Source organism: Terrapene carolina, unplaced genomic scaffold (assembly GCF_002925995.2).
Source record: "Terrapene carolina triunguis isolate 2854851 unplaced genomic scaffold, T_m_triunguis-2.0 Scaffold62, whole genome shotgun sequence".
NCBI classification, from domain to species: domain Eukaryota; kingdom Metazoa; phylum Chordata; order Testudines; family Emydidae; genus Terrapene; species Terrapene triunguis.
Window position 1 is genome coordinate 42,415,424 of NW_020664413.1, and position 26,630 is coordinate 42,442,053.

The 26,630-nt window shown below is 42.0% G+C and overlaps 2 protein-coding genes across 2 annotated transcripts in view; both read right to left on the reverse strand.

Moving 5' to 3' along the window:
* Window positions 1-1,069: 1,069 nt before the first annotated feature.
* Window positions 1,070-12,448, reverse strand: LOC113405988 (roundabout homolog 2-like). Its single transcript, XM_026647622.2, has 5 exons — window positions 12,381-12,448; window positions 6,367-6,521; window positions 6,138-6,267; window positions 5,890-6,055; window positions 1,070-1,403 (listed from the first exon to the last, which is right to left on the reverse strand). The coding sequence occupies exons 1-5, from the start codon at window positions 12,409-12,411 to the stop codon at window positions 1,274-1,276; spliced, it is 612 nt and encodes a 203-aa protein (XP_026503407.1). The 5' UTR covers window positions 12,412-12,448; the 3' UTR covers window positions 1,070-1,273.
* Window positions 12,449-24,467: 12,019 nt separating this feature from the next.
* Window positions 24,468-26,630, reverse strand: part of CCDC141 (coiled-coil domain containing 141) — a 144,864-nt gene continuing 142,701 nt past the window's right edge. The window contains exon 25 of the mRNA XM_024204039.1: window positions 24,468-24,994. Within this exon, the coding sequence (XP_024059807.1) occupies window positions 24,733-24,994 (262 nt within the window). The 3' untranslated portion in view covers window positions 24,468-24,732. The remainder of the gene's footprint in view (window positions 24,995-26,630) is intronic.

A 26,630-nucleotide genomic window follows, 5' to 3' on the forward strand; every position in this document is an offset into this window, starting at 1 on the left:
AGGACATTCACTTAAAGTATCAATTTTCCAAACCTTTGCACCACAGATGTGCTTTACAAAATGCACACGGCACCAGCTATGTTGACCAAAGAACACACAGTAGTATAGGAATAGGAGGCTGTGTTGCACAAATTGTCTGCTGCATGGGGCTTTGAAAATTTAGATCAGAATGACCATTGAGGAACAGCTATTTTAGAGTCTGAAAGTCCTGCTGGTTCAACTGCTTCTCAAATTGCCAACCAAACTATGGCTTTTACTGCTCCTCTTCCTCCAATACTTCCACTGCAGGTGTGAAGTGGCTTCCAGAACGTCTGCTGCTGATCTGGTGGTAGTCTTGGAACTCTTTAAGGACAACTGTAGGAGCGTCTGCAACCCAAAGGAGGAAACCCAGTTTTCCAACGTAAGTGAAAGTGACAGTTGGCCTGTCTATCACCAGGCACTATAATGCAAGTCTTGCAAACAACATGCATATATGAATAAAGTTCCTATTAAGCTGCCTTAAAAAGTTTCATCTGCCCAGGGACCATCTTAGTAGCAATCCTGACTAGGCCCAGCCTTCCAGTTGCCAGAAATGATTGCTTGTCCATGCACAGCCTCCCTAGGAGCATTGCCAGAGATCTTGGGAACTGATCAACCCCCCACCCCAGGTTTTAAATACATAGGATTAGCCAGCCATGAGAGACAACAATTTATTTCTATCATTCCCTGATTATAGAATCCATTAACTCTTGCCTGTGTAAATGAAAATTGAAGAACTGAAGTCCTCCATTAGCTACTTAAGAGGAAAAAGGGGGAAACCTGCTCTTCTCTCATTCAGTTGCTTGTGTACCACACTTGATATTTGTTCTCAGTCTTGCTGACAGAATGGGTACAAGAAAACTGACCTACCAACAAGGACGACTGTGGTCTTCAAAGGCCTATGAAAAGGTACTTAAAAAAGTAGAGGGGAATTTACTAATATCACATATAAACACACCTCAAAAGAAGGTGAGTTTTCTAATTTGTTTTATAAGCCAGGATAAAACAAGTGAAGTCGAAACCACAACATTTACGTCAAGTAAATTCTGCTATGCATGTGACTTTATTAATGAAATATAGAGAAACAAATTACAAATTCTAATTACTAGCATGTTCTTAACAGGTATTAATTAAGCAGTACTCAAAGAGTCCCTTCCCCCCTACCCCCCACAATGTCAAATCTCCATGAAGATTCACAGCAAGCAATTAGTCCACTCATAAATTGGGCATCCTGAAGTTCAACCCATCTTCTTAATTAGATTTCCCCTATAATATCCTCTGGACTAGCCAAGAGAAGTATGGGATCATGCTTCAAACTGATGTTAACCTCTTGCGACTCCACATGTGAAAAATAGGCACTCTGCAGCCAGTGTTCATGTTTTAACCTGTGCAAGCAAACACATTTAAATTAATATCAGCTACATTTTAATCTGGTGTAAATTACCACTCTTCATTCACCATTCTGTGGTGGTTGACAAAACTGCTCCTAAAATATCCAAGATCATGGACAGAAGTATGGAGTAATCCCATCCCTAACAGATTAGATCACTGGACTAAAACTTATTATATTACTGGTGAAGAGTAAGAAGTAGCAGTGTTATGTACAAGCAGAGGAGTCACAACAATAAAACAAAAGTCTTCAGGTTTTTGTTTTTTCTTTGGATCAGATGACATTTCACCATGATGCACAAAGCATGGACCTTTGCCTACTCAGCTGGCTTTGAATAGGAGGACCAAGGGAGAAAGGATTTTTGAAGAAATAGAAGAGCAGTTTTTGCAACCAATATGCTGCCCATGACATATGTTCTAGTTCTCTTTCCTGTGTTATGCGCTTTGATTCAGATCAACACATATCTCACAGGAGATGGGAAGAGATTGAAGAACCAGCATTCTTGCACTTTCATCAACATAGCACAGCAGAACTTTTAGAGGATGTGAAGATTACAGAGAAAACTCAGATATTTATTCCTTCAAGAGAGATCATCAGTTCAAATGAAGGAGCAAGAATACCACAATAATAATGAAAATTCTGGCAGCAAATACACAATGATCTGACCAATATAAAGGTTAGATCTTGGGTAGAGTGTTGAAGGCTAGTTAGTAGCATGTTGACTGTCCTACAGACACTCAACCACTTTCACAGGAAACAGGAACAGTCATTTGCTTCTTGCTAGCACGATTCATGGAGATGTTTTTCTATTGACTAATCCTAAATGGAAATAATCCTAAATCCCTTAACCTCTCACTTTAGTTTCTCAGGGCATTTTAAGACAAAAAAGATGGCCAAACAATCTACTTTTCACAGAGTTGTAACATGCTTCATTTGAAGCACTGTTCAGGAATTTTCCATTGTTTTTGGTTTTGACAGAAAATGTGGTTTGAGGAAAAAAATAAAGATTTTCCACACTTAAATTTTTATTTTGGAAAATTTAATAAAAACTTTTTGGCACCAGGAAATAAAATCAAAACAAAATATTTAATTTCAGGTCAAGTTGATCCAAATGAAATAATTTTGGTTTGTTGAACTGAGCCAAAATGTTTTGTTTTGTTTTGCATCATTTCATCAATAATCAGTGTCCACTTTAGCTTCCACTGTGCTTCACATTTTTATTTTCCCCTATGGGCTTGATTCCACAACCAAGTGACATCTCTCATAATGCACCATGGTCTCGCCTGAGACTGAACTCCAACGTTGCATTAAGAGCGTCCCACAGCCCTCCAAAATGTTTCATTTTGATAAATTTCAAAAAATATTTTAATGTCATTTTTTTTAGAACAGGTTCCATTAAAGTTTTGATATTTTGACTTTTCATTCTAATGTGGGCTGAAAACAAACATCAAAATACCAAAGTTTCCCACTGGATGGAAATTCCAAGTTTCTCTCAGCTCTCCTTGTTAGATACATCATCTTGAAATCATAATATTCATTAGCATGAATGCTGCTTTCTAATTAGTGTAGTCATCCTTCAGCAGCCTATTCTCCCCCTGCCTCAACCAGCTTCTAGGCCCACTCTCTTATTATGAGAATATTCCATTTGTTTTATGCAGCATTCAAAATACTGTAAAATACCTGCCAAATTCTCCTTGATGTGAGCCGTCAAGTAGCTCCTGTGCCTTGGAAACCTCTGTAACTTAACTTGAAGATCCAAGTGTCATTTCAGTTACTAATCTGTTTTAATGGTTATAATTATGTCACTTTTGCTTTTTTGAGGATTGTAAAAAGAGGGTCAATGGAGCAAATTTACTGCTGTAGCCACTATCAACTTTGGCTTAATTCTGCCTTCAGAAACACAACACACACACATTGCATTGACTTCACTGGGGATGGTGCACATATCCAAAAGTATTGTCTGACTCCCAACCGCAGCAGTGAAAATGCAGTGGATCACCATAATGTGGCATGAAGTCTTTTGTGAGAGCTTTCAATTTTTTTTACAGAACTTTTGGGATGAATTTGCTAAGCATTTCTTAAAGCCCACATTCCAAACCCTGTAACTTGAACACGTTCATACTCCTAGCAGCAGTCACTGTGAACACATTATTTTTCAGGATAGCACTAAACTGATCTTGTGTGTCAGCCAGATAGGATTAGGAAAGATTTCAACATATGCAGGTAATAGTCATCACTTATGGATCTAATATTTTGATAAAATACTATCCTCTCTGGGATAAGACATAGGCTTTTAAGTAGGAAATTATTTTTATCCATTTTAGTGTCACAGTAAGTACTAATGCCACAGTGAGAATATGACCATTGTCTCCTGGGAATCTGGTGACATCATTGATGACTCTGGAGAATTCTATCACTCCTCTCTCCCGCCTTCATTTCACATTTTCATTCTGGTGAAATCTTGGTAACTAAATATATAGGCATAGGACTTAAAGAAGCTGAATAAGGTACCAGGATGGTAAACGAAACCTCACATGTGGGCATCCTCTGCTATGCTTAAAAAACCCTTGTGCTTCTGCTAAGTTAACTTGGGACTTTTTGCAGGACACACCACCGATTTTATTTTCCAGCTGTTGAGTAAAGAGATCATATATAGATAGTGCCTTCTCTCTCTTCAAATGGGAGTGGAGGATGTACTATTCACGTAACATGCCCAGTTCATGAATGCAAGAATTTCCTTGGGAGACACTTGTAGAATGAGCAATATAAAATGTATACAACAAAATTGTCAAGCCTGTGGCCATTTCACTCACAAAATCCTATGCCTGCTTGGCACCAGTTAGTAGTGCATCCTTTTGCAGCAATAGTGTTGATACCTTGCTTCAGCTATACCAGCATGTAATAGAAGCTTTGTTGAATTTTTAAAACACTCTTTATTCAAAAGTGCCTTTGAGCAATTCAGTCTAAGAGGTTGTTATACACAACATAAAATAGCCATACTGGGTGAGACCAATAGGTGTTCTAGTCCAGTATCCTGTCTTCCAACAGAGGCCAGTGCCAGATGCTTCAGAGGGAGCAATTTATCAAGTGATCCATTTCCTATCATCCAGTCCCAGCTTCTAACAGTCAGAGGTTTAGGGACATCCAGAACATGGGGTTGTGTGTGTCCCTGACCATCCTGGCTAATAGCTGTTGAAGGACCTAACCTCCATGAACTTATCTAATTCTTTTTTAAACCCATTTATACTTTTGGCCTTCACAACATCCCCTGGAAATGAGTTCCACAGGCTACATGTGCATTGTATGAAGAAATATTTGGGTTTTTTTTTTGTTTTAAACCTGCTGCCTATTAATTTCATTGGGTGACCCCAAGTTCTTGTGTTATGTGAAGGGATAAATAACACTTCCTTATTCACTTTCTCCACACCATTCATGATTTTATAGACCTCTATCATATCCTTCCTCAGTCATCTCCTTTCTAAGATGAAAATGTCCCAGTCTTTCTAAGCTCTCCTCATATGGAAGCTGTTACATACCTGTCATCATTTTTGTTGCCCTTCTCTGTCCCTTTCCCAATTCTAATATCTCTTTTTTGAGATGGAATTACCAGAACTGCATGCAGAATTCAAGATGTGGGCATACCAATGGATTTGTATAGTAGCATTATGTTTTTTTCTGTCATATTATCTATCCATTTCCTAATGGTTCATAACTCTTAACTTTTTTGACTGCTGCTGCATATTGAGCAATGTTTTCAGAGAACTATCCACAATGACTCCAGGATATTTCTTGAGTGCTAACAGCTAATTTAGACCCCATCATGTTGTATGAATAGTTGAGATTATGTATTCCAGTGTGCATTACTTTGCATTTATCAACACTGAATTTCATCTGGCATTTTGTTGCCCAGTCACCCAGTTTTGTAACACTTCAGTCTGCTTTGGACTTAACTATCTTGGGTAATTTTATATCATCTGCAAACTTTGACAACTCACTGTTTACCCCTTTTTCCAGATCATTTATGAATATATCACCTTGTCTCTGTAAATGTGAGGTAATAACTTTACTGGATCAAGTGAGACAAGCTTTTGAGCCACACAGACCTGAAGAAAAGCTCTGTGTAGCTCGAAAGCTTGTTTATCTCACCAACAGAAGTAAGTCAAATAAAAGATATCACCTCACCCACTTTGTCTCTCTAATATCCTGGAACTGATAAGGCTCGAGTGACACTACATACAAATTACATTTATGTAAGTTACACTTATGTTCTACTGTATAGTTAGTTACAAGATTTTATAAATTGTATATGGATCTATGGTATCTTCTGATAGATATCTAAATGCAGATGATAGTCATGTTACGAGTCACTTACTCACTTTTGGGTAATGTAAGACAACAGGGTCTTGTGCATGAGTGAAGCTCAGTACAGCCACTACAGTATATTACAAGACACAGTATACTCAGAGTAAATCTGAAGTTACCTCACTGACAGATGGTTAGCCATTGGCCTTTGACCTTTCATACAATATGCATCCTGACCTTGTCCCGCTTCAGTTGTAGGGACAGTCATTTTTTCTGAAAAATATCCTTGTTCCTGTTTTGATTTTGTCTCAGTTTCAGTGGGAATTTCTGGTTTTTCATTTTTCTCTGAAACAAAACATATGTCAGTGAGAGTGGTAACAAAGTTCTCTTTAATTATACTAATGTGCATTGGAGGAGGGGCATTCACCTGTAACTCTTATGAAAGCTGAACAGTATGCTTCCCCAACTTCATTGCTTGCAACACAAATATATTTCCCAGTATCAGCAAGGACTACATTTCTTTTTAAAAGGTAATAGGAGTCACCTAATTTCTCAATCTGTAAAACAATAAGATATGTGCAGACAACAATTAGTAGCACACAGCAAGATATACTATGTCCTTCCCCAAGGAACACTTTAAAAAACTTAAGACATACACTGATGTTTCCAGCTACCAGTCTGATATCATCTTTAGTCCAAACAACATTTGGTCTGGGTATTCCACGTATAGTGCAATGCAGGATTAAATCTTCTCCTTCTTGTAGAGTTGTATGTCCAAATTTCTGTATGAAGTTTGGTTGTTTTCCTTGTACTGAAAAAAAGCGTATACCGTACTTGAAATGGCACAACTAAAGCAAAAAAATAAAAAAAAATAAAAAAACACCTTCTGCTTTCATAATTTTTTGATTATTGCATGGAGAAAAGAATCCATGATTATGGTTGAATCTCAAGAGTACTAGTTTACACAGCAGTAAAGGACAAACATCTTTGAAATTATATTCCTTTTATTTTGCTTTTTGCCTGTGTGATATGGAGTGGGAATAGTGAAACTCTCCTTGGTACATAGGGTGGTGAGCATCAAGACCTCCATGCATCAGGAGAGTGATATTAATTTAAAGGTAGCATTAGATAATCAAATTCTTTTTATGAGTAATAGATAAATATATGGTGGATTACCTTATTGCAGTAAATAGTAAAACACATTTCCTACAGAAGTTTAAGGAACAATGTCAAGACTGGCAAACTTTTGGGCTAGGCTTACTGTTGCACATCATGCTTTTCTTGGCTTTGCTTGTCTGTGCCATCCTTCCAGGTTAGCAGCTTAGTAAAGCACACAAGAATCCTATTCTACAAAAGGGTCAAATTCACACTAATACTGAAGGACAGAACAGCATTTATGCACTCTTAAATTACCACTTAAGCCCCACATGAAAAACTAAGGTAGATTGCTACAAAGTAAAGGATTTTTAGAGCAGTCCAGACACTTAAATCACATCTTTCTTCCCCTCCACATCAGAAATATATACTCTCTTTTTCTCCTCCATTATTTCATAATATACCATAGCATACAGATTTATTAAGAACAATACAAGGCAAACCCCACTGTATGCATGCTAGCTACCTTATTGTGAGGGTAAATGCTTTAGGCACAGACAAGACTCTCATAAATTTGAATCAGTGAAATATTTTGGATAAGGTCACTAAACACTAAGGGTATGTCTACACTACGAGGGTAGTTCGATTTCACTTAAATCGAATATGTGGAATCGATATTACAAAGTCGAACGTGTGTGTCCACACTAAGGACAGTAATTCGACTTTGTGAGTCCACACTAACGGGGCAAGCGTCGACATTGGAAGCGGTGCACTGTGGGCAGCTATCCCACAGTTCCCGCAGTCCCCGCTGCCCATTGGAATTCTGGGTCGAGCCGCCAATGCCTTCTGGGTAAAAAAATGTGTAGAGGGTGCTTTTGGGTAACTGTCGTCATCCGTCCGTCACTACCGACCTCCCTCCCTCCCTGAAAGCGCCGGCGGGAAATCAGTTCGCGCACTTTTCTGATCAGTGACAGCGCGGACGCCACAGCACTGCGAGCATGGATCCCGCTGCGACCATCGCTGCAGTTGTGGCCGTTCTCAACGCCTCGCAGCTTATCATACACCTTTCCCTGAGGCAGATGCAGAGAAATCAGGCGAGGAGGCTACGGCACTGCCGTGAGGGCCTGAAGTCGGAGAGTAGCACAGAGCTGTCAGAAACCACGAGACCCAGCGCCCAGGACATCACGGTGGCAATGGGTCATGTGGATATTGTGGAACGGCGATTCTGGGCCCGGGAAACAAGCACGGACTGGTGGGACCGCATAGTGCTGCAGGTCTGGGATGAATCCCAGTGGCTGCGAAACTTTCGCATGCGGAAGGGCACTTTCCTGGAACTTTGTGAGTTGCTGTCCCCTGCCCTGAAGCGCAATGACACCCGGATGCGAGCAGCCCTGACTGTCCAGAAGCGAGTGGCCATAGCCCTCTGGAAGCTTGCAACGCCGGACAGCTACCGGTCAGTCGCGAACCACTTTGGTGTGGGCAAATCTACCGTGGGGGTTGTTGTGATGCAAGTAGCCAACGCAATCGTTAAGGTACTGCTCTCAAAGGTAGTTACCCTGGGAAACGCGCAGGTCATCATAGATGGCTTCGCCGCGAAGGGATTCCCAAACTGCGGTGGGGCTATAGATGGGACTCACATCCCTATCCTGGGACTGGACCACCAGGCCAGCCAGTACATTAACAGAAAGGGCTACTTTTCAATGGTGCTGCAAGCACTGGTGGACCATAGGGGACGTTTTACCAACATCAACGTCGGATGGCCGGGCAAGGTTCATGACGCTCGCGTGTTCAGGAACTCTGGTCTGTTTAGACGGCTGCAGGAAGGTATTTACTTCCCGGACCACAAAATAACTCTTGGGGATGTGGAGATGCCTACAGTGATCCTCGGGGACCCAGCCTACCCGCTAATGCCCTGGCTCATGAAGCCCTATACTGGCGCCCTGGACACAGAAAAAGAACTCTTCAACTACCGGCTGAGCAAGTGCAGAATGGTGGTGGAGTGTGCTTTTGTCCGTCTCAAGGGGAGATGGAGAAGCTTACTGACTCGCTGTGATCTCAGCGAAACCAATATCCCCATTGTTATAGCAGCTTGCTGTGTGCTCCACAATCTCTGTGAGAGCAAGGGGGAGACCTTTATGGCGGGGTGGGAGGTTGAGGCAAATAGCCTGGCTACTGATTACGCCCAGCCAGACAGCCGGGCGATTAGAAGATCCCAGCGGGACGCGCTGTGCATCCGGGAGGCTTTGAAAGCTAGGTTCCTGACTGAGCAGGGTAACCAGTGACTGTTAAGTTTGTGGACACAGAAGCTGAACCTGCCCCCGTTTCTTTACCCAGTTTATGTTGACTATCCTCTCCAGCTACATACCCCCTTCACCCCCTTCCCAAAAAATAAAATCTGTTCTGTTTTGTTAATGAACACCGTTGTCTTTATTACTGTTTTCGCGGGAATGTTTTAAACCGGGGACGCAGACTGTGGCGGGGGGCGGGTTTAGTGTTCTGATGCAAATGATGCTTCTAAACTCCAGGAATGACAGGCTCCGCAGTGGTGGACTGGTTGTTTCAACGGAGCCTGCCAGCACTCCTGGGCGGGACTGCGTGTATGTGTCGGCTAGGTGACTTTCTGGCAGTGGGAGGAGGGTTACAGATCCCCTGCTGCGTGGCTCTGTGATCCAGGATAAGGACCGCTGCATAAGATCAGTAACTGCCCTCCCCCGCCACAAAGTCACAGAGCAACCCCCCCCCCCCAGAACATGAAAACCACCTCCCAGACTGACCAGGGTAACTAGTGACTTCACTGTGTATGTGTCCTGATGCTGGACCTGCCCCCGCCTCTGTACCCTGCTAAAGGTGACTGTCCTGTCCAATTACCAAGCCTCTTCCCCCCCTTCAGACAGACTCTCCTCCAAAAGAAAATCATGGCAACAGTAATTAACAGAAACGAATATTTTATTATGAACCACACATGAAACGGGGGGGGGGGAACTTGTGTGAGGTGGGTAGGAAAGGACTTTTCAAATTTTGAGCAGTCTGCAGGGGTTGACTGAAAGTTTTAACGGCCCTTGCCGCCCCTCCTTCTTTGGACTTTGGGTGAGGGGGGTGTGGGACTTGGTGGTGGGGGAGGGCAGTTAGAGATAGACTGCAGCGGGGCTCTGTCCTCCTGCCTCCGGTCTTGCAGAACATCCACAAGGCGCCGGAGTGTGTCCGTTTGCTCCCTCATTAGTCCAAGCAGCGTTTGAGTCGCCTGCTGGTACCTCTTGACGCCACCTCTCCTCCTGTTCCATGATAGCTCGGTGCATTTGGGACAAGTTCTCCCTCCACTGTGTCTGCTGGGCTAACTGGGCTCGGGAGCAGCCCATTAGTTCTGAGAACATGTCCTCACGCGTCTTCTTCTTCCTCCGCCTAATCTGCGCTAGCCTCTGGGAGTGTGATGCCAGGCTGGGTTGGGAGACAGTCGCAGATGTGTCTGTGGGAATGGGAAAAAGGGAGTGAATTCCTGAGACAGATACATTTTGTTGTGAACAAAGAACATAGTCTTTCTCTGTGAACAAGACCATGCACTGCACCTCTCACATGTGCACTCAGGACAAGGTCGAATTTTCGGCCCTCGCCTTCAGTGCCTGGGGTCTTGCAGTGGCGATCTGAGAAGCAGGGCAGGACACCTGAACTTCTGTAGCAGGCAAACATGGTAAGCCATAGACTTGTGGCTGCTTAAAACTTTAATAGTAGCACTGGCCTCCTTTCACATTGAAAGCAATGCCAGTCTCTGCTGGCAGCAATCAGGCTAGCATGAACTCTGCCCCTGTCCCACCCCCTCGCGGCTGTCCCTCTCCCTCCACCGCGTGGCTGTAAAGCAGTCCCAGTACTAACATTCCCCTGCCTAATTCAAAGCAGGGCATCATGAGCGACATCACCCTCATGAGGATCTCGGACAGCGAGAAGGAACGCATGCTTAGGGAAAGCATGCAAAAACCAGGGCCGTATGCTGCCATGCTCTGCCGTGCGATGATCCCAGAATACTTGATTGTGTCGTGGCGGGGAAACGTCTCGTACCATGGGGGACCAAATAAGATCGCTCTCCCCAGGAACCTGATGACCAGGCTTGAACATTACCTCCAGGAGAGCTACGTAGAGATCTCCCATGAGGATTTCGTCTCGATCCCCGGCCATATAGACCGTATTTTGGTGTAGCTGCACTAGCAGGAAGTAAAGAGTGGAGCGTCTTTGGCTGGAGAATCATGAAAAACCGGACATTGTTTGATTTTTTTTAAATAGTTGGGACTAAATAGTTAAGCGCCTAAGGCAAAGAAATCATGAAAAACCCACTGTTAATATTATAAATATTCCAGTTCTGTTGTACATAAAAGTTTAGATGTTTAAATCACTTCATGAAAAACACATTGTTAATATTATAAATATTCCAGTTCTGTTAAAAATAAATGTTTAGATGTTTAAAGCACTTACTGCTTGATCCTTCCCCTGATTCTGTGTCCGGGCTAACGGCTGGGGACGGTTGGTAGGGGATCTCGGTAAGGGTGATGAAGAGCTCCTGGCTGTCGGGGAAATCAGCGGTGCCAGCGCTGTCGACTGCCTCGTCCTCCTCATCTCCTTCTTCATCTTCCCCGTCCGCTAACATGTCTGACGAGGAACCGGCCGCGGACAATATCCCATCCTCAGAGTCCACAGTCAGTGGTGGGGTAGTGGTGGCGGCCGCACCTAGGATGGAATGCAGTGCCTCGTAGAAACGTGATGTGTGGGGCTTGGATCCGGAGCGTCCGTTTGCCTCTTTGGTTTTTTGGTAGCCTTGTCTCAGCTCCTTGATTTTCACGCGGCACTGCGTTGCATCCCGGCTGTATCCTCTCTCTGCCATGGCTTTTGAGATCTTCTCGTAGATCTTAGCATTCCTTCTTTTGGAGCGCAGCTCTGAAAGCACAGACTCATCGCCCCACACAGCGATGAGATCCAAGACTTCACGATCAGTCCATGCTGGGGCCCTCTTTCTATTAGATTGCACGGCCATCTCTGCTGGAGAGCTCTGCATCGTTGCCAGTGCTGCTGAGCTCGCCACGATGTCCAAACAGGAAATGAGATTCAAACTGCCCAGACAGGAAAGGGAATTCAAATTTTCCCGGGGCTTTTCCTGTGTGGCTGGTCAGAGCATCCGAGCTCGGACTGCTGTCCAGAGCGTCAACAGAGTGGTGCACTGTGGGATAGCTCCCGGAGCTATTAGCGTCGATTTCCATCCACACCTAGCCTAATTTGATATGGCCATTTCGAATTTAGCGCTACTCCTCTCGTTGGGGAGGAGTACAGAAGTCGAATTTAAGAGAGCTCTATGTCGAACTAAATAGCTTCGTGGTGTGGACGGGTGCAGGGTTAATTCGATGTAACGGCGCTAAATTCGACATAAAAGCCTAGTGTAGACCAGGCCTAACAGTTCTATTATAACGAACTCTAGGGCGTGATTCTGCTGTCACTAATACTGGGGTAATTCTGTTCAGCAGAATCATTCCTGCAAAAGTGAGAGCAAAATCAGTATATCCCACAAGAGTGTGCAACACCACTAACAGCAAATTACCATTAGTCCCCCATACAATAGTCTCTGGCATAGGGGCATGTCAGGGGCCAGCAGGGAGTGAGAGCAAGCGTGACTGGGATAGCAAGGACTCAGGACTACCTCCCGGCTACCACAAAGTCTATAATTAAACAGTGCAAGAGGCCAAAACTATGTCAACAACTCAGACCACCCCCGCCCCCATCACAAACCGTGGGCCTGTAAGAGGCATATCTTTAGGTGCTCCCTTTGAAGTGAAGCAACTCCACACCCACCCACCCACACACCCCCTCTCCCTTATTGCAGGCCATGGCTTTAAGCTACAAATAAGAGGTATTTGATGTGGCTTGCATAGAAGCAGCAGCAGATCTGGGGAGAGGGAGTTTATATCCTCAGACAGGGCTCTTATGTTAATGACTATGAAGTTAGATCCTATCCAACGTTGCTGTGTAGCTGGAAGCAGAGGTAGTTTTGGAATGAAAAGCTCTTTATAGTCATCTACTAAATATATTCAGTGAGAGTGCTAAGTAGAGAGGGTTATTGGAAACTATTTAGACCCCAAACTGCCATCCACCAGCAAAGGGCTAGTTAAACTATAGGCCAACACAGGCAACACAATTTATCTGGGATTAAACGAGCACTGGGAAAAAAGTAGGATTGGTCCAGGGAAAAAGTTAAATATACTGAAGGTTTTGTTTTCCAAATCAGGTCAGAGGCAATCTCCCTGGAAATGTAAAGAAAAGTTATGCAAACTGGAAATATTTTAACTGAGAAAAAGACATTTTAAGTTTCAAAATGTTCCATGTGGGCAAAACCCCCAGATTTATTTATTTTTTTTTAAAACAGAAACTTTTTGCTAATGCTTTTAGTTTCAATAAGAACGTTTTGAATGAAAAATTTCAACCTGCTCCAGTACCAAATAAATTTAACTCTCCTCATTTATTCTCCATTTGTCTTTTAGTTTCATATTTCCTACTTTGCAGCAATCAACCCTGTGGCAGCAGCTTCTCTCCATGAAGCACAAGCAAGGTTTTTGGCAGCATAGATGAGCCACTCCTCCCCTGCTCCCCATTTTCTTCGGTCTCTAAAATTTCTCTTTTCCACCTATTTGTCTCCCATTCTCTTTTTTGCCTATTGTCTCTCCCCTGTATCCTCCCCAACTCCTATTCCCTCCCCTTTTGTTTCCCTCTTGCATTTACCTATTTGTTCTACATCCCCTCCCCTCTTGGAGCATCCATATTTACTTTTTTGTGACCAGTAGGTGATCCTGCAAGGTACCAAGCCCCACAGAAAAAAAAAAAAAAAAAAAAAAAAGAATTAAAGGGTGTTCAGATTGGGCTATTAGTCCTTGAAGCTATGCTATTTCCTGATACTAATACATGGGGAAACTGCTCCTGTTGCAAATAAACTGATACACCAAAATGTCATAATGAATTTCTGATGCACCCATTGCAATACAGTTTCATGCACCCCCACAAATGCCTGTGAATTCCTAAGGAGCTGTTCATTTTCTCCATTTTTTCAGTGCTATTGTTTTTTCAGTAAGGCAGAGTCAATGGCTGTGTTGAGGTGGAGTGACTTATGTGGTACCAGTGTTGGCACAAAAAGGTTCTGATGAAAACCTAGCATTCAAAGAAGCTGCTCATCTTTGCCACCATTGTATATCTAAGTAATAGGAAGGGCCCAAACCTTGGAGATGGGCACCTTTAAACATAAAATTCAAAATGTGATTTAGGGCAAATTTCCAGTCAACATGCTGAGAGCAGACATTGTGCCATCCTACAGACTGACATGACTGCGAGCAGCCAAGAGACCATATACCATACATGATGCCTAACCTAGCGAATGCTAATGGGAAGGGGGTAGGTTTAGCAGATAAAATAAAAAAAGAACAAGTTAAAAATCACTTAGAAAAGTTAGATGCCTGCAAGTCACCAGGGCCTGATGAAATGCATCCTAGAATACTCAAGGAGCTAATAGAGGAGGTATCTGAGCCTCTAGCTATTATCTTTGGAAAATCATGGGAGACGGGAGAGATTCCAGAAGACTGGAAAAGGGCAAATATAGTGCCCATCTATAAAAAGGGAAATAAAAACAACCCAGGAAACTACAGACCAGTTAGTTTAACTTCTGTGCCAGGGAAGATAATGGAGCAAGTAATTAAGGAAATCATCTGCAAACACTTGGAAGGTGGTAAGGTGATAGGGAACAGCCAGCATGGATTTGTAAAGAACAAAGCATGTCAAACCAATCTGATAGCTTTCTTCGATAGGATAACGAGTCTTGTGGATAAGGGAGAAGCTGTGGATGTGGTATACCTAGACTTTAGTAAGGCATTTGATACGGTCTCGCATGATATTCTTATCGACAAACTAGGCAAATACAATTTAGATGGGGCTACTATAAGGTGGGTGCATAACTGGCTGGATAACCGTACTCAGAGAGTTGTTGTTAATGGTTCCCAATCCTGCTGGAAAGGCATAACGAGTGGGGTTCCGCAGGGGTCTGTTTTGGGACTGGCTCTGTTCAATATCTTCATTAACGACTTAGATATTGGTATAGAAAGTACGATTATTAAGTTTGCGGATGATACCAAACTGGGAGGGATTGCAACTGCTTTGGAGGACAGGGTCATAATTCAAAATGATCTGGACAAATTGGAGAAATGGTCTGAGTTAAACAGGATGAAGTTTAACAAAGATAAATGCAAAGTGCTCCACTTAGGAAGAAAAAATCAGTTTCACACATACAGAATGGGAAGAGACTGTCTAGGAAGGAGTACGGCAGAAAGGGATCTAGGGGTTATAGTGGACCACAAGCTAAATATGAGTCAACAGTGTGATGCTGTTGCAAAAAAAGCAAACGTGATTCTGGGATGTATTAACAGGTGTGTTGTGAGCAAGACACGAGAAGTCATTCTTCCACTCTACTCTGCTCTGGTTATGCCTCAGCTGGAGTATTGTGTCCAGTTCTGGGCACCGCATTTCAAGAAAGATGTGGAGAAATTGGAAAGGGTCCAGAGAAGAGCAACAAGAATGATTAAAGGTCTTGAGAACATGACCTATGAAGGAAGGCTGAAAGAATTGGGTTTGTTTAGTTTGGAAAAGAGAAGACTGAGAGGGGACATGATAGCAGTTTTCAGGTATCTAAAAGGGTGTCATAAGGAGGAGGGAGAAAACTTGTTCACCTTAGCCTCTGAGGATAGAACAAGAAGCAATGGGCTTAAACTGCAGCAAGGGAGGTCTAGGTTGGACATTAGGAAAAAGTTCCTAACTGTCAGGGTGGTTAAACATTGGAATAAATTGCCTAGGGAGGTTGTGGAATCCCCATCTCTGGAGATATTTAAGAGTAGGTTAGATAAATGTCTATCAGGGATGGTCTAGACAGTATTTGGTCCTGCCATGCGGGCAGGGGACTGGACTCGATGACCTCTCGAGGTCCCTTCCAGTCCTAGAATCTATGAATCTATGATTCAAGTGTATGAGTCAAAGGCTTGCATCCGAGCTGAGAATATTAAAATGGGTGTCTGCCTCTGGTTTCTGTGACTGTCGCTAAAAAGATTAATTTGCACCATTAAGAACAAAACCCAGTCCCTTTCCTAGCTGTAGTAGAAGTGTTTGTGTAGCACTGTGGAATTATGTTGGACAAAGGTGGTGTGTCACATGAAATTTCCTACATCTTTTTGACTCAACTGGATACTATGATGCAGAGTCAATCTTTTGCTAACATAGAGATTTCTGTTCCGTACATCAGGAGAGCGTAGAACCAAATGCTACTTATTTTGGACAGAAAAGGTTCAAACATCTGTTCAAATACAGCCATAAGGTGACAAGGAATCCAGCTTTGATCTGGCTTTCTGTTGAATGTTAGTATATACTACAAAATTTGTAGTGAAAATGGAGTTCATCTTCTAACGACAACAATAATTTTAATGGACATAAACAGACTGCTATAGGCAATCAAGGTTTTCCACCCCTCCTCCTCATCTTGAAACTGCAAATGGATCTAAGATGGTTTTCTAATTTTATATTAATATTTCATCCCATGAGCCACCAAGGCTAGAAGTAAGTTTAGAGCCCCTTTGGAAAGTGCTTCCCACCCCCACCCCCACCCCTACCCCTCCCAGGTCTTCAGTCATATAACACTCCCATTTCTATCTCTAAAGGTCTAGAGGATAGTGGACCTGAAATCTGTCTCTGGTTCCAGGTTGTCTTTTGCCCATCTATCACCCCAGATTAATGTAATTCTTGGATTTGAAAGGGATTTCACATCTGGAGAAACAAAGCAATTATTTCTGCACAAGGTTGCTTAAAGAAAAAAAAACAAAAAGAGCACAGCAGCTCTTTCGGGGAAAAAGGCATCAAGGTTTAGAATGTTTAGATATAGGCTCAATAGAGAGGATTCATCACATGGCTCATCAGGTACCCCGCTTTCCCCACCACACTTAGTGTTGAAAAAGTATATGAAATTGCATTTCACATTCCCTTTTGTCCATCCCACCCAGGACCGGCTCCAGGCACCAGCTTGGCAAGCAGGTGCTTGGGGCGGCAGGTCCAGCTATTCGGCGGCATTTCGGCGGACGGTCCCTCACTCCCGCTCCGAGCGAAGGACCTTCCGCCGAATCGCCGCCGCAGATCGCGATCACGACTTTTTTTTTTGGCTGCTTGGGGCAGCCAAAACCCTGGAGCCGGCCCTGATCCCACCTGGTACATCACTAATCTCTCCTGCCTGGGACTAACATTTCAGATCTGTGAACAGCAGCTCCAACTGCTAATTAAGAAATAAAAAGTCTCCTCAGCGCCCCACCACATGGAAATTCCCTAAGAAATTATGTTGGGCTTAGATGCTGCTCAGCCAATAGTCAGTCATGGGGGAGATCCCAACTCAGGCTGCCTTTTTGGCTAGTAACAGAAGCTTTATTCCAGGACCTAAACAAGGGAACGCTAAAGCTGCTATGGCCACCTGTTCTGGGGCACTCTGAAAACTCAGACAGGGCTCTGGCACTCAGGATAACAAGGGACAGCCCTGCAGGGTGGAACTTTTTAGTGCTAAACCACACATGACTAGAACTCCAGCAACCCGCCTTTCTTCAGCCAAACGCCAGTTTACAAGCAGAGCCCCGCAGATAAGCGCGGGATGAGCCATACCTCAGCAGCTTCCGCCCTGAGAGGAAAACCACCCGCTTCCCCCGAGCTCCAGCCGTCTCTGTCTCTGCCCCCGCCCGAAAGAGAGCCTGAGCCTTCCCCGGCGCCTCTTCCGCGCTGACTCGTCCATCACTTACACCTGGGCCTTCCTCTGGAGACATTAACCCCTTCTGGGCACGGGCTAACCGACCTGTTTCAACCCCACACCATGCCACACAGCCGGGCAGGCTCGCTCGCTCGCTCTTTTCATGAGCAGAGGGCTGGGGGTGATCGCTACCTTTCTTAAGTCATTATAACATTGCTGGCTCCATCCCAGTTTCCATTGTTCAGGGGCAGGCAGGTAGCAGGTCTAGCGGGCAATGAATGGAGGTCGGGTTTCAAACAGTCACTGTCCCCACCGTGTCTGACCGCTCTGCGGGCTTGTCAATGGTCCCGGGGGCAGGGGACCATGCAGCCTGCACAAAACCTAGTTCTCCAGGGAAAGGGCTGAAAGCAAAATGGTGACTGGAATGTCTGAAGCGGAAAGAGTAAATCCTTCTGCGGCTAGAGAGGTAACAAGCAATCAGAGCATGGAGCCCTCACGCGGGTTGTCCTGAACAGACGCTAGCTGCAGTTTCGAGCCGAAAGGTTTGAGAGCTCATTAGGCTCAGTGAACACAGAGCTTCCACGTGGTCTGTTTGGCATCAGGACATCTGGCAACAATCCGGACGTATTATACCTTTGCTTGTGAATCCCAGTATTAACAGCGGGAAAAGGCCCTTCAGTGTCCCGCAGTTTGGCAAAATAGCTCTGCTGCCTCTTTGTTTATTGCAAACAGCCACAGAGTGCCTGAGTACCAGGCAGCGATTAAAAGAACCCGATCTGTAAAATTAATTGTGCTTTAAATATTAGACTAAATACAATATTTGATTAAGGCAAGTGAAAAGCAAGTGCATGCTAACCTAACAACACTCTCTGAAATGTAGTACTCAACGATAATATTAGTATTACTGAACAATGGAACTGTATGCTTCTGCATTTGATTTATTAACATCTACAAAAGGGACAAGCCAGTCCCTAGCCTTACCCTCCTGTTTTATCTTTTATTTAATATCTCTGTCCTCTCCTCTCACTTTGCTAAAATAAAAGTATTTTCAAAATATTTCTTCATCTAAGTTGCACTTCAGTCTGCCCCTCATGCAGCAATACTGTAAATACCATACTTCCCAACCCATCCATTGTGTACTCCTAAAAATAATCATATATTTCAGTTAGGAAAGCTGGCTTATTTTCTCTCTGACTTTTCTTTTTCTGGGCCAAAGTTTGAAGTATTTATTTAGGCAAAAATCTCATGGAAAGCAATGTGAATTTTGGGTGAGAGATGACCAAATAAGGACTGCAAGATTTAGTTCCATATTAGAATTATTTTTATTAAGGCTGTCAAGCTATTAAAAATTAATTGCAATTAATCACATGCTTAATCACTTTTTTAATTGCGCTGTTAAACAATAATAAAATAATTAAATATTTTTGGATGTTTTCTACATTTTCAAATATATTGATTTCAATTACAACATAGAATACAAAGTGTACAGTGCTCACTATATTTTGATTACAAATATTTGCACTCTAAAAAACAAAAATATTTTTCAATTCACCTAATACAAGTACTGTAGTGCAATCTTTTTATCATGAAAGTGAACTTGCAAATGTAGAATTATGTACAAAAGATAACTGCATTCAAAAATAAAAATGTAAAACTTTAGAGCCTACAAGTCCACTCAGTCCTACTCCTGCCAATCGCTCAGATAAGCAAGTTTGGTTACAATTTGCAGCAGATAATGCTGCCCACTTCTTGTTTACAATGTCACCTTAAAGTGAGAACAGGTGTTTGCATGGCACTGTTTTAGCCGGCGTCGCAAGATATTTATGTGCCAGATGTGCTAAATATTCATATGTACCTTCATGCTTCAACCACCATTCCAGAGGACATGCATCCATGCTGATGACGGGTTCTGCTCGATAACCATCCAAAGCAGAGCGGACCAATGCATGTTCATTTCCATTATCTGAGTCAGATGCCACCAGCAGAAGATTGATTTTCTTTTTCGGTGGTTTGGGTTCTGTAGTTTCCGCATTGGAGTGTTGCTCTTTTAAGACTTCTGAAAGCATGCTCCACACCTCATCCCTCTCAGATTTTGGACGGCACTTCAGATTCTTGAACCTTGGGTCCAGTGCAGTAGCTATTTTTAGAAATCTCACATTGGTACCTTCTTTGCCTTTTGTCAAATCTGCTTTGAAAGTGTTCTTAAAATGAACATGTGCTGGGTCATCATCTGAGACTGCTATAACATGAAATATACAATTCATATATTAATTAACACATTTTTTTTGACAAGCATCATCAGCATGGAAGCATGTCCTCTGGAATGGTGGCCGAAGCATGAAGGGCCATATGAATGTTTAGCATATCTGGCATGTAAATACCTTGCAATGCCTGCTACAAAAGTGCCATGCGAATGCCAGTTCTGACTTTCAGGTGACATTGTAAATAAGAAGCAGGCAGCAGTATCTCCCATAAATTTAAACAAACTTGTTTGTTTTAGTGATTGGCTGAACAAGAAGTTGTACTGAATGGACTTGTAGGCTCTAAAGTTTTACATTGTTTTGTTTTTGAGTGTAGTTATGTAACAAAAGAAATCTACATTTGTAAGTTACACTTTCATGATAAAGAGATTGCACTACAGTACTTGTATGAGTTGAATTGAGAAATACTATTTCTTTTATAATTTTTACAGTGAAAATATTTGTAATAAAAATAATATAAAGTGAGCACTGTACACTTTGTATTCTGTGTTGTAAATGTAGAAAACCATCCAAAATATTTAATAAATTTCAATTGGTATTCTATTGTTTAGCAGTGCAATTAATCACAATTATTTTTTTTAATTGTGATTAATTTTTTGAGTAAATCACATGAGTTAACTGCGATTAATCAACAGCCCTAATTTTTGCTTTATTTTTTGGTAGAAAGAAACATAAGAAGGGTCATATTAGGTCAGACCAATGGTCCATCTAGCTCAGTATCCTGTCTTCCGACAGTGGCCAATGCCAGGTGCTTTAGAGGGAATGAACAGAACAGGGCAATTATAGAGTGATCCATCCCCTGTCATCGAGTCAGAGTTTCCAGCAGGTGGATGTTCAGGGACACCCAGAGCATGGTGTTGCATCCCTGACCGATTTGCATGTGCTTGATTAAAAAGGAAAGTTGATCTTTTGACAAGGAAAGCAAGCATCCTGGGCCCAATCTTGCTGCCTTTAAAGCCAACGGCAAGACTCCTGCTGGCTTTAATTGGAACAGAGTTGGCTTCTCTGACTGCAATTTTACTTCCTTAGTGTGCTCACTTTAATTCATTTTGCTTTGGCACAGCACTTGATCACCTCTTAATCCTTCTCCAGTAAGGATCTGATAAGACATGAGCTACTTTATCATTTACAAGACAGCATTTATGAAGGGGAAACTACTCAGGGCTCCATTCAACCTGGTTGGTGAACGGGCATTAACCCATGGAATGCAGCTTTCCTGGTACAAGCAGCATGGGGGCTGCCCCTTCTCCAGCCAGCAGTACCCGGTTTTGTAATTGCGTTGGCTGGGTGAATAGCTCAGCACAGCAGCACTTATGGGAAAGCTTTGTGCCACTGCAACCTCCTCATCTGGAATGACTTCTCACAACCCATCACCTTGAATCAAGCCTTGTACACCAATCTTCAAAACGCACACTCAGATAAACCATGTTCACAGGCTGTTCAGTTCAATAGCACACTTATATGATAATGAGCAGAAAAATGAACATGCAATGTTTAGCAACAATATGCATTTCAGTTTAACCATTTAAGTTACAATTTAGCAAAGAAAAAAGTGCACTATTGATTTAAAATAGGTTTATCCAGGAAAGAGTGGAAAATATGATCAGAGTGAGTAAATGCAGGTGGCTTGGGAGCTTGATGAGAGATTAAACATGAGGGCCATGAGATGCCTATTCTGCTGTTTGTTTTATGAAATATTTTCATAGTTTTGAACACTATAGGGTTTGCAAGTCAGTTCTTGCTATTTCTGAGTAAAAGTATCCCCACACAAAGGATCTCTTTGACCCCTCCCCTCTGAAAGGAAAGATGATAGTCTTTCGTACTATGCTAGGAACTGAGAGTAGAAGCCAGAATCTAATGTAGGCTACATAGCCTACAAGAGTATGAACAACATTAGTAAAAGGATGGAAGTGATATTTCTCTGAGATAGACCTGAGTGTCACACACTTGGAGAGACTTGCAATCAATTTTCCCAACTGGCCCCCGATTGTGGTGCTGAGCCTTGGTACACAAAGCATTTGAACCCTTCCTCACCCACATTGAGACCCGTTAAAGAAAAATCTGGAGATTTTATTAAAAAATAGTTAATTTGCATAGTTGACAAATATATATCACTTTATTTACATAAATGAGAGCAAGCGTCTAGTTCCAAGTGTCTAAACATAAATCTACCTCCAATTCCTTTTCTATCCCATAGTAGTGACAGAAGAACTTAACTGCAAGCCCAGGTCTCCCATCTGCATGCACCTTCCTTTCCCCAAGGGTCTTGCACTTTGGCTGGGATCCCATACCATCCAGGGCTGGTCTCCTAAAGCAGTGTTTCTCGACCTTTTTAATACCAGGGACCAGCTTGCTGCCTTCCTAAACTGTGTCAGGGAGATCTCAAGGGCCGGTGCCGTACATACTTGGGCAGTTAGCCTGCCTCCCTCTGCAGCTATGCTGCTATTTTTAGCATGCTAGCTAGATCAAAACTAGCATGGGGACATCCACCCGAGGTGGAAATTACAGTTCCAGCTGCAGTGTAGATATGCTCTAGGAGACTCAGCATGTTTGCCCATATCTGCACAGAAAACGGGGTGGTACAAAAATAAACCCCTGGGTTTCAGTCTGTGGGGAAAAGTCATGGTGAAAATCAAATTACCCTCTTGGTGGGGATTTTGACTTTGAATTCTCGCATTGCTGAGTGGATTCTAATCTAATCCAGTATGATGAAAAGTGCTAAAAGAACTGGCACTGAATTAGACACAGCACCTTTTCATGTAGTGATTGCAAATCTGCTGGCTTTCTGCTGACCTCCATCATTCTGTTTATTGTAAATGGAGATCAGGCAGTCAGGCACTGACATTTCAACAACAGGCAAAATACGAAACGCATTACATCGCGTTGGAGGGATACTTTGGTTTGTTTTATCTCAGTGCTTATTATAATGCATATGCAAGTCGGATTCTCAAGATAGTTGTTTTGTGGGTTGTTTTGTAGCAATGAACATGGATATAATCACCCGGGAACAAATACAAAACTGATTTTTTCTTCTGTAAAAATTAAAACATTCAAGATGTTAGTAATTATTAAATTAGTTTATTGTAAGATGAAAACTACATTTCCTGAAAAGTACTAAAGGGTATGGCTTACTTACTTAGAAGAATTCTTATGAAACAACATTTACATGAGATGGCTGGACTTAGGGGTAATATAAATTCTATTCATAGTATGTTGTCTTCCCCCTCCTGCCAGCTCCCACTTTCCCTGATGCTAGGCTATGTTGCCTTGAGGATGTCTCCTGTTTCAAAGTTACAAGATTTTCATAGAATTGCAGCCACTGGGCCAAAAATCCAAATGTTTGCCTCCAGCCTCATTGGCCTCCTGGTATTTGAAATATAGATTCTGTTCAGATCATGTTGTGCAGCCAAGAATTCATGTTGTAAATTTTGCAAGAGATTGTAAGTCTCTCCCTGCCCCTTATAAATTTCCCACACAAGCAAATTCATTATGTGAAAGTAGTAAATTGAGAATAAAAGAAAAAACATTATACAAATGTTCACCAACTGCTTTTAGTGTATGGATAGATGTGCCTAATTTTCATAAGAAATAGTAGGAATTAATAAAATGAATATCTCACCCATTAAGTAGGCTGATAATTTATGGGCAAAGTCTTCCAGTGGCATAATTATTTTTCTTGCCTTTGTCAAAAACCTTAAATAAATTATTCTTTGAATCAAAGATATTACACTGACACAACTATGTTTATAATAAAACAATATTTTGCTTGTCCTTATCAGAAGTGAAATGTAACTAACATGCAAGCAAATTCCTCTTTTGAATGTTACAGCTTTAAAGTTGCAGCTCATTTCTCATTGCAGTAGTTTAAGTGAAAACTCACAGAAAAATCCTTCCTTTTCATTTTATCATTTATCCTACTGCATACACTAGCCAACCCTTTGAGTATATCCCTTGATCTCTTTGAAAACAATTTATTAAAAAGGAATTAAAAATGGGCTCAAGGTCCAATGCATAGAAGATTATCTGTCCTTTTCATGTTAACAGCTGGGAGTATAAAACATCTATATCTTTCATTTAAGATTTTATAAGAAGAGAAAAAAGGATCATAAGAATTATGGCATATATAGAGGCAGTGGGTATATAGGGAAACTAAGTATATTGAAAAAGTCTTACTTTGAAAAGATCTGGTTGTCATGGGAATATTGTAAAACAGGGGCTACTTCTCTTACTTAACCATCACTGACAACAAGAGGGCAGAGCCTCAGCTGGGGAAGGTTAGCAAAGCTTCACTGACTTCAGTGGAACTATGAGAATTTAAAGTAGCTGAGGCTCCATCCCCTTGCTTTAAAGTCACTCAAACAAGACACGTTTTATTAAGCAGACCCCTAGTATTTAAAACAGAAGGTAGCGATCTGGTATATGCCAGTGCACTATGAATATTACTATAATGTACTGTATGGGTTTGAGTAAGCTACACCATACCAAGAGACATTTAAAGCATACATGAGAAAAATCTCACCAGAAACAACACATTTGATGTAATAAGCATCATGCTATATAAATTGATTTGAGCACCATGTTCCCGATGCATTTTGACACATTATGATCTCTACAAAAAGCACAATTTGTAAGATTTTTTTATTAAGTCTAAGACATGTTGTTTTAGAGTGCAAAACTGTGTCCATCATCCCAACTAAAATTTAAACTAAACATTAATATGCTAAAGGAAGATGAACATCTGATATAGCAGTGGCATTAACAAAACATCCAGTGTGACACATAAGCAGATTGGTACACAATTTGTGAAAGGTGCAGTGGAAGATAACTGATTTATTGTTGCATCAGTCTGTGAGAATTAAGTCCCGGTGCTGTCAGTATCACACTTACTACGTGAATAGCGAGTACATTAGTGATACGCTAATATAGATAACACACAGCATTATCCAGTTTATTCTTGTGATAGGTGGCCTGTTACCTTTCACATGGAGGATGGCACTTGATGAGATAGTGCCACTAGAATTTTTAGCCCGAACAACATAGAGGCCAGCATCTGCATCACACACCTTCTGAATGAACAAAGCATGCTTTGTCTCCTTTTGTAAAAGCTTTAAGTGCTCATCTGCGGTCAATTTCTGGCCCTTCTTGTACCTGAAGCAGAGAGTCAGTTTTCAAGTCAGGTTTACATCAGTGTTTGCTGAAGCAGAATTTGCTGATTTCAGACAACCTCTACAATAATGTTAGCAGTAACAGTAATTGCCAGCAGCCACTCCCCAATTCCCTCCATTTAGACCAGTTATATTTAAACAAGATATACAAAATAGCTACCATGTTGTGTAATGTTAGAAAAGATACAAATGGGAGCCCTGATCCTGTGACCTGCGCTTTACAGGCTGACACTACTGTGCCACCTCATTGGCAACAATGGGGTTCTGTTGATACCAGCTTGCAAGATTGGGTGCTAAGTTTCTGCTTTGAGAATTTTTGGTTTTATTTTTAAATAAAATCTTGCTAACAAAGGGTTAAATTCACCTATGTCTAAAGGGCCTGCAGAAGACCTGATGCATCATGTAAGCCCTGTAGTAAAGGCTTAAGTGAGTCTTAAATGGTGCACAAAGCATCATGCAAGACAAGTCCTCCAAGGAAGGATGGTTTGGTGGCTAAGGCACAGGCCAAGGACTTGGGAGACCTAGGTTCAATTCCCTGCTCAGATTCCTGCATGAACTTGGGCAAGTCACTTAGGCCCACATCCTCAGAAGTATTTAAGTACCTAGTCCAATGGAAGTCAGGCACCTTTGAGGATCTAGGCTCTCTGTGTGTCAGTTCCCCTCCTGTAAAATGGGGATAAAGAACATTAAAGACTGGGAGGTACCCAGATACCTATGGTGAGGATGTGGCCATGTAAGTACCTTAGATAGATTAGACAGAGACACATACATAGGAATTTCAGCCAGAGAAAACAGAAAGAGAGCGTATGAGCCTGGTACTCCCCTCACTTATACCAGTGTAAAGCTGGTGTGATTCAATTGAGCCAGGTTCTGAGCTAATGAAAATTAATGTAGCTTCACTGACTTCACCAGAAGCTACACCACCAGAAGATCTGGCCCACTGATTTCAATGGTGGTACTGCTAATTTACTTTCTGTAAGGTAGGCCCTAATTGTCTGATTCTGTAGTTTCTACAGATACTATATTTAACATTGCTCACATGCAAAACTGCCATTCCTATTATATGTCTGTTAAAATATATAAATCTGTTCAATCAAAATTGGATACAATGAATCTGGACTATTCATTGTAAAAAAAAAAATCCACTTTCACTATTTTCATAAAATTGTGGCTTGAGAAATGTTCAATTTAAAGTTTATTTTGAAAAAAAAAAAGGAAAAATCCCAGCAACATATTCTTTTGTGCTGAATCAATGTTTAATAGCACTTAAAAACAGAATTGTAAAGACCTCTTAATTCATCAGCAATATCTTCTCAAAGTGTAGGAGACAGGGATTAAAAACTGATGACTGTATTACTGATATAGGCAGAATGTACTGAGTGTTTCAGTATTTGATGTGTTTTGCAATTCTTCAGGGAAAAATTCAGCTTACTAAAAGACTACCAAAAATAAAGTGTACTCCGTATGTGATAGTTTATGGTATCTGGTAAACTCTCTCTCTCTCTGCAAATGGAGAGATGTTTCTCTATCGGTCTCTGCTTTCCATTGTAGTACTAGGTATTGCAAAAACTTGGACTAAAATAGCTCCCGGTGCATGGACCCCCATTAGCAAATTAAAA

Excerpts from the sequence above, each read along its gene's own strand:
- LOC113405988 (XM_026647622.2), bottom strand. The coding sequence starts at position 12,411 with ATGCCAGAGACTATTGTATGGGGGACTAATG. Across the intron at positions 6,268-6,366 it reads TGGTAGCTGGAAACATCAGT|ATTGAGAAATTAGGTGACTC; the intron begins GTATGTCTTAAG and ends ATTGTTTTACAG. Across the intron at positions 6,056-6,137 it reads AGCTTTCATAAGAGTTACAG|AGAAAAATGAAAAACCAGAA; the intron begins GTGAATGCCCCT and ends GTTTTGTTTCAG.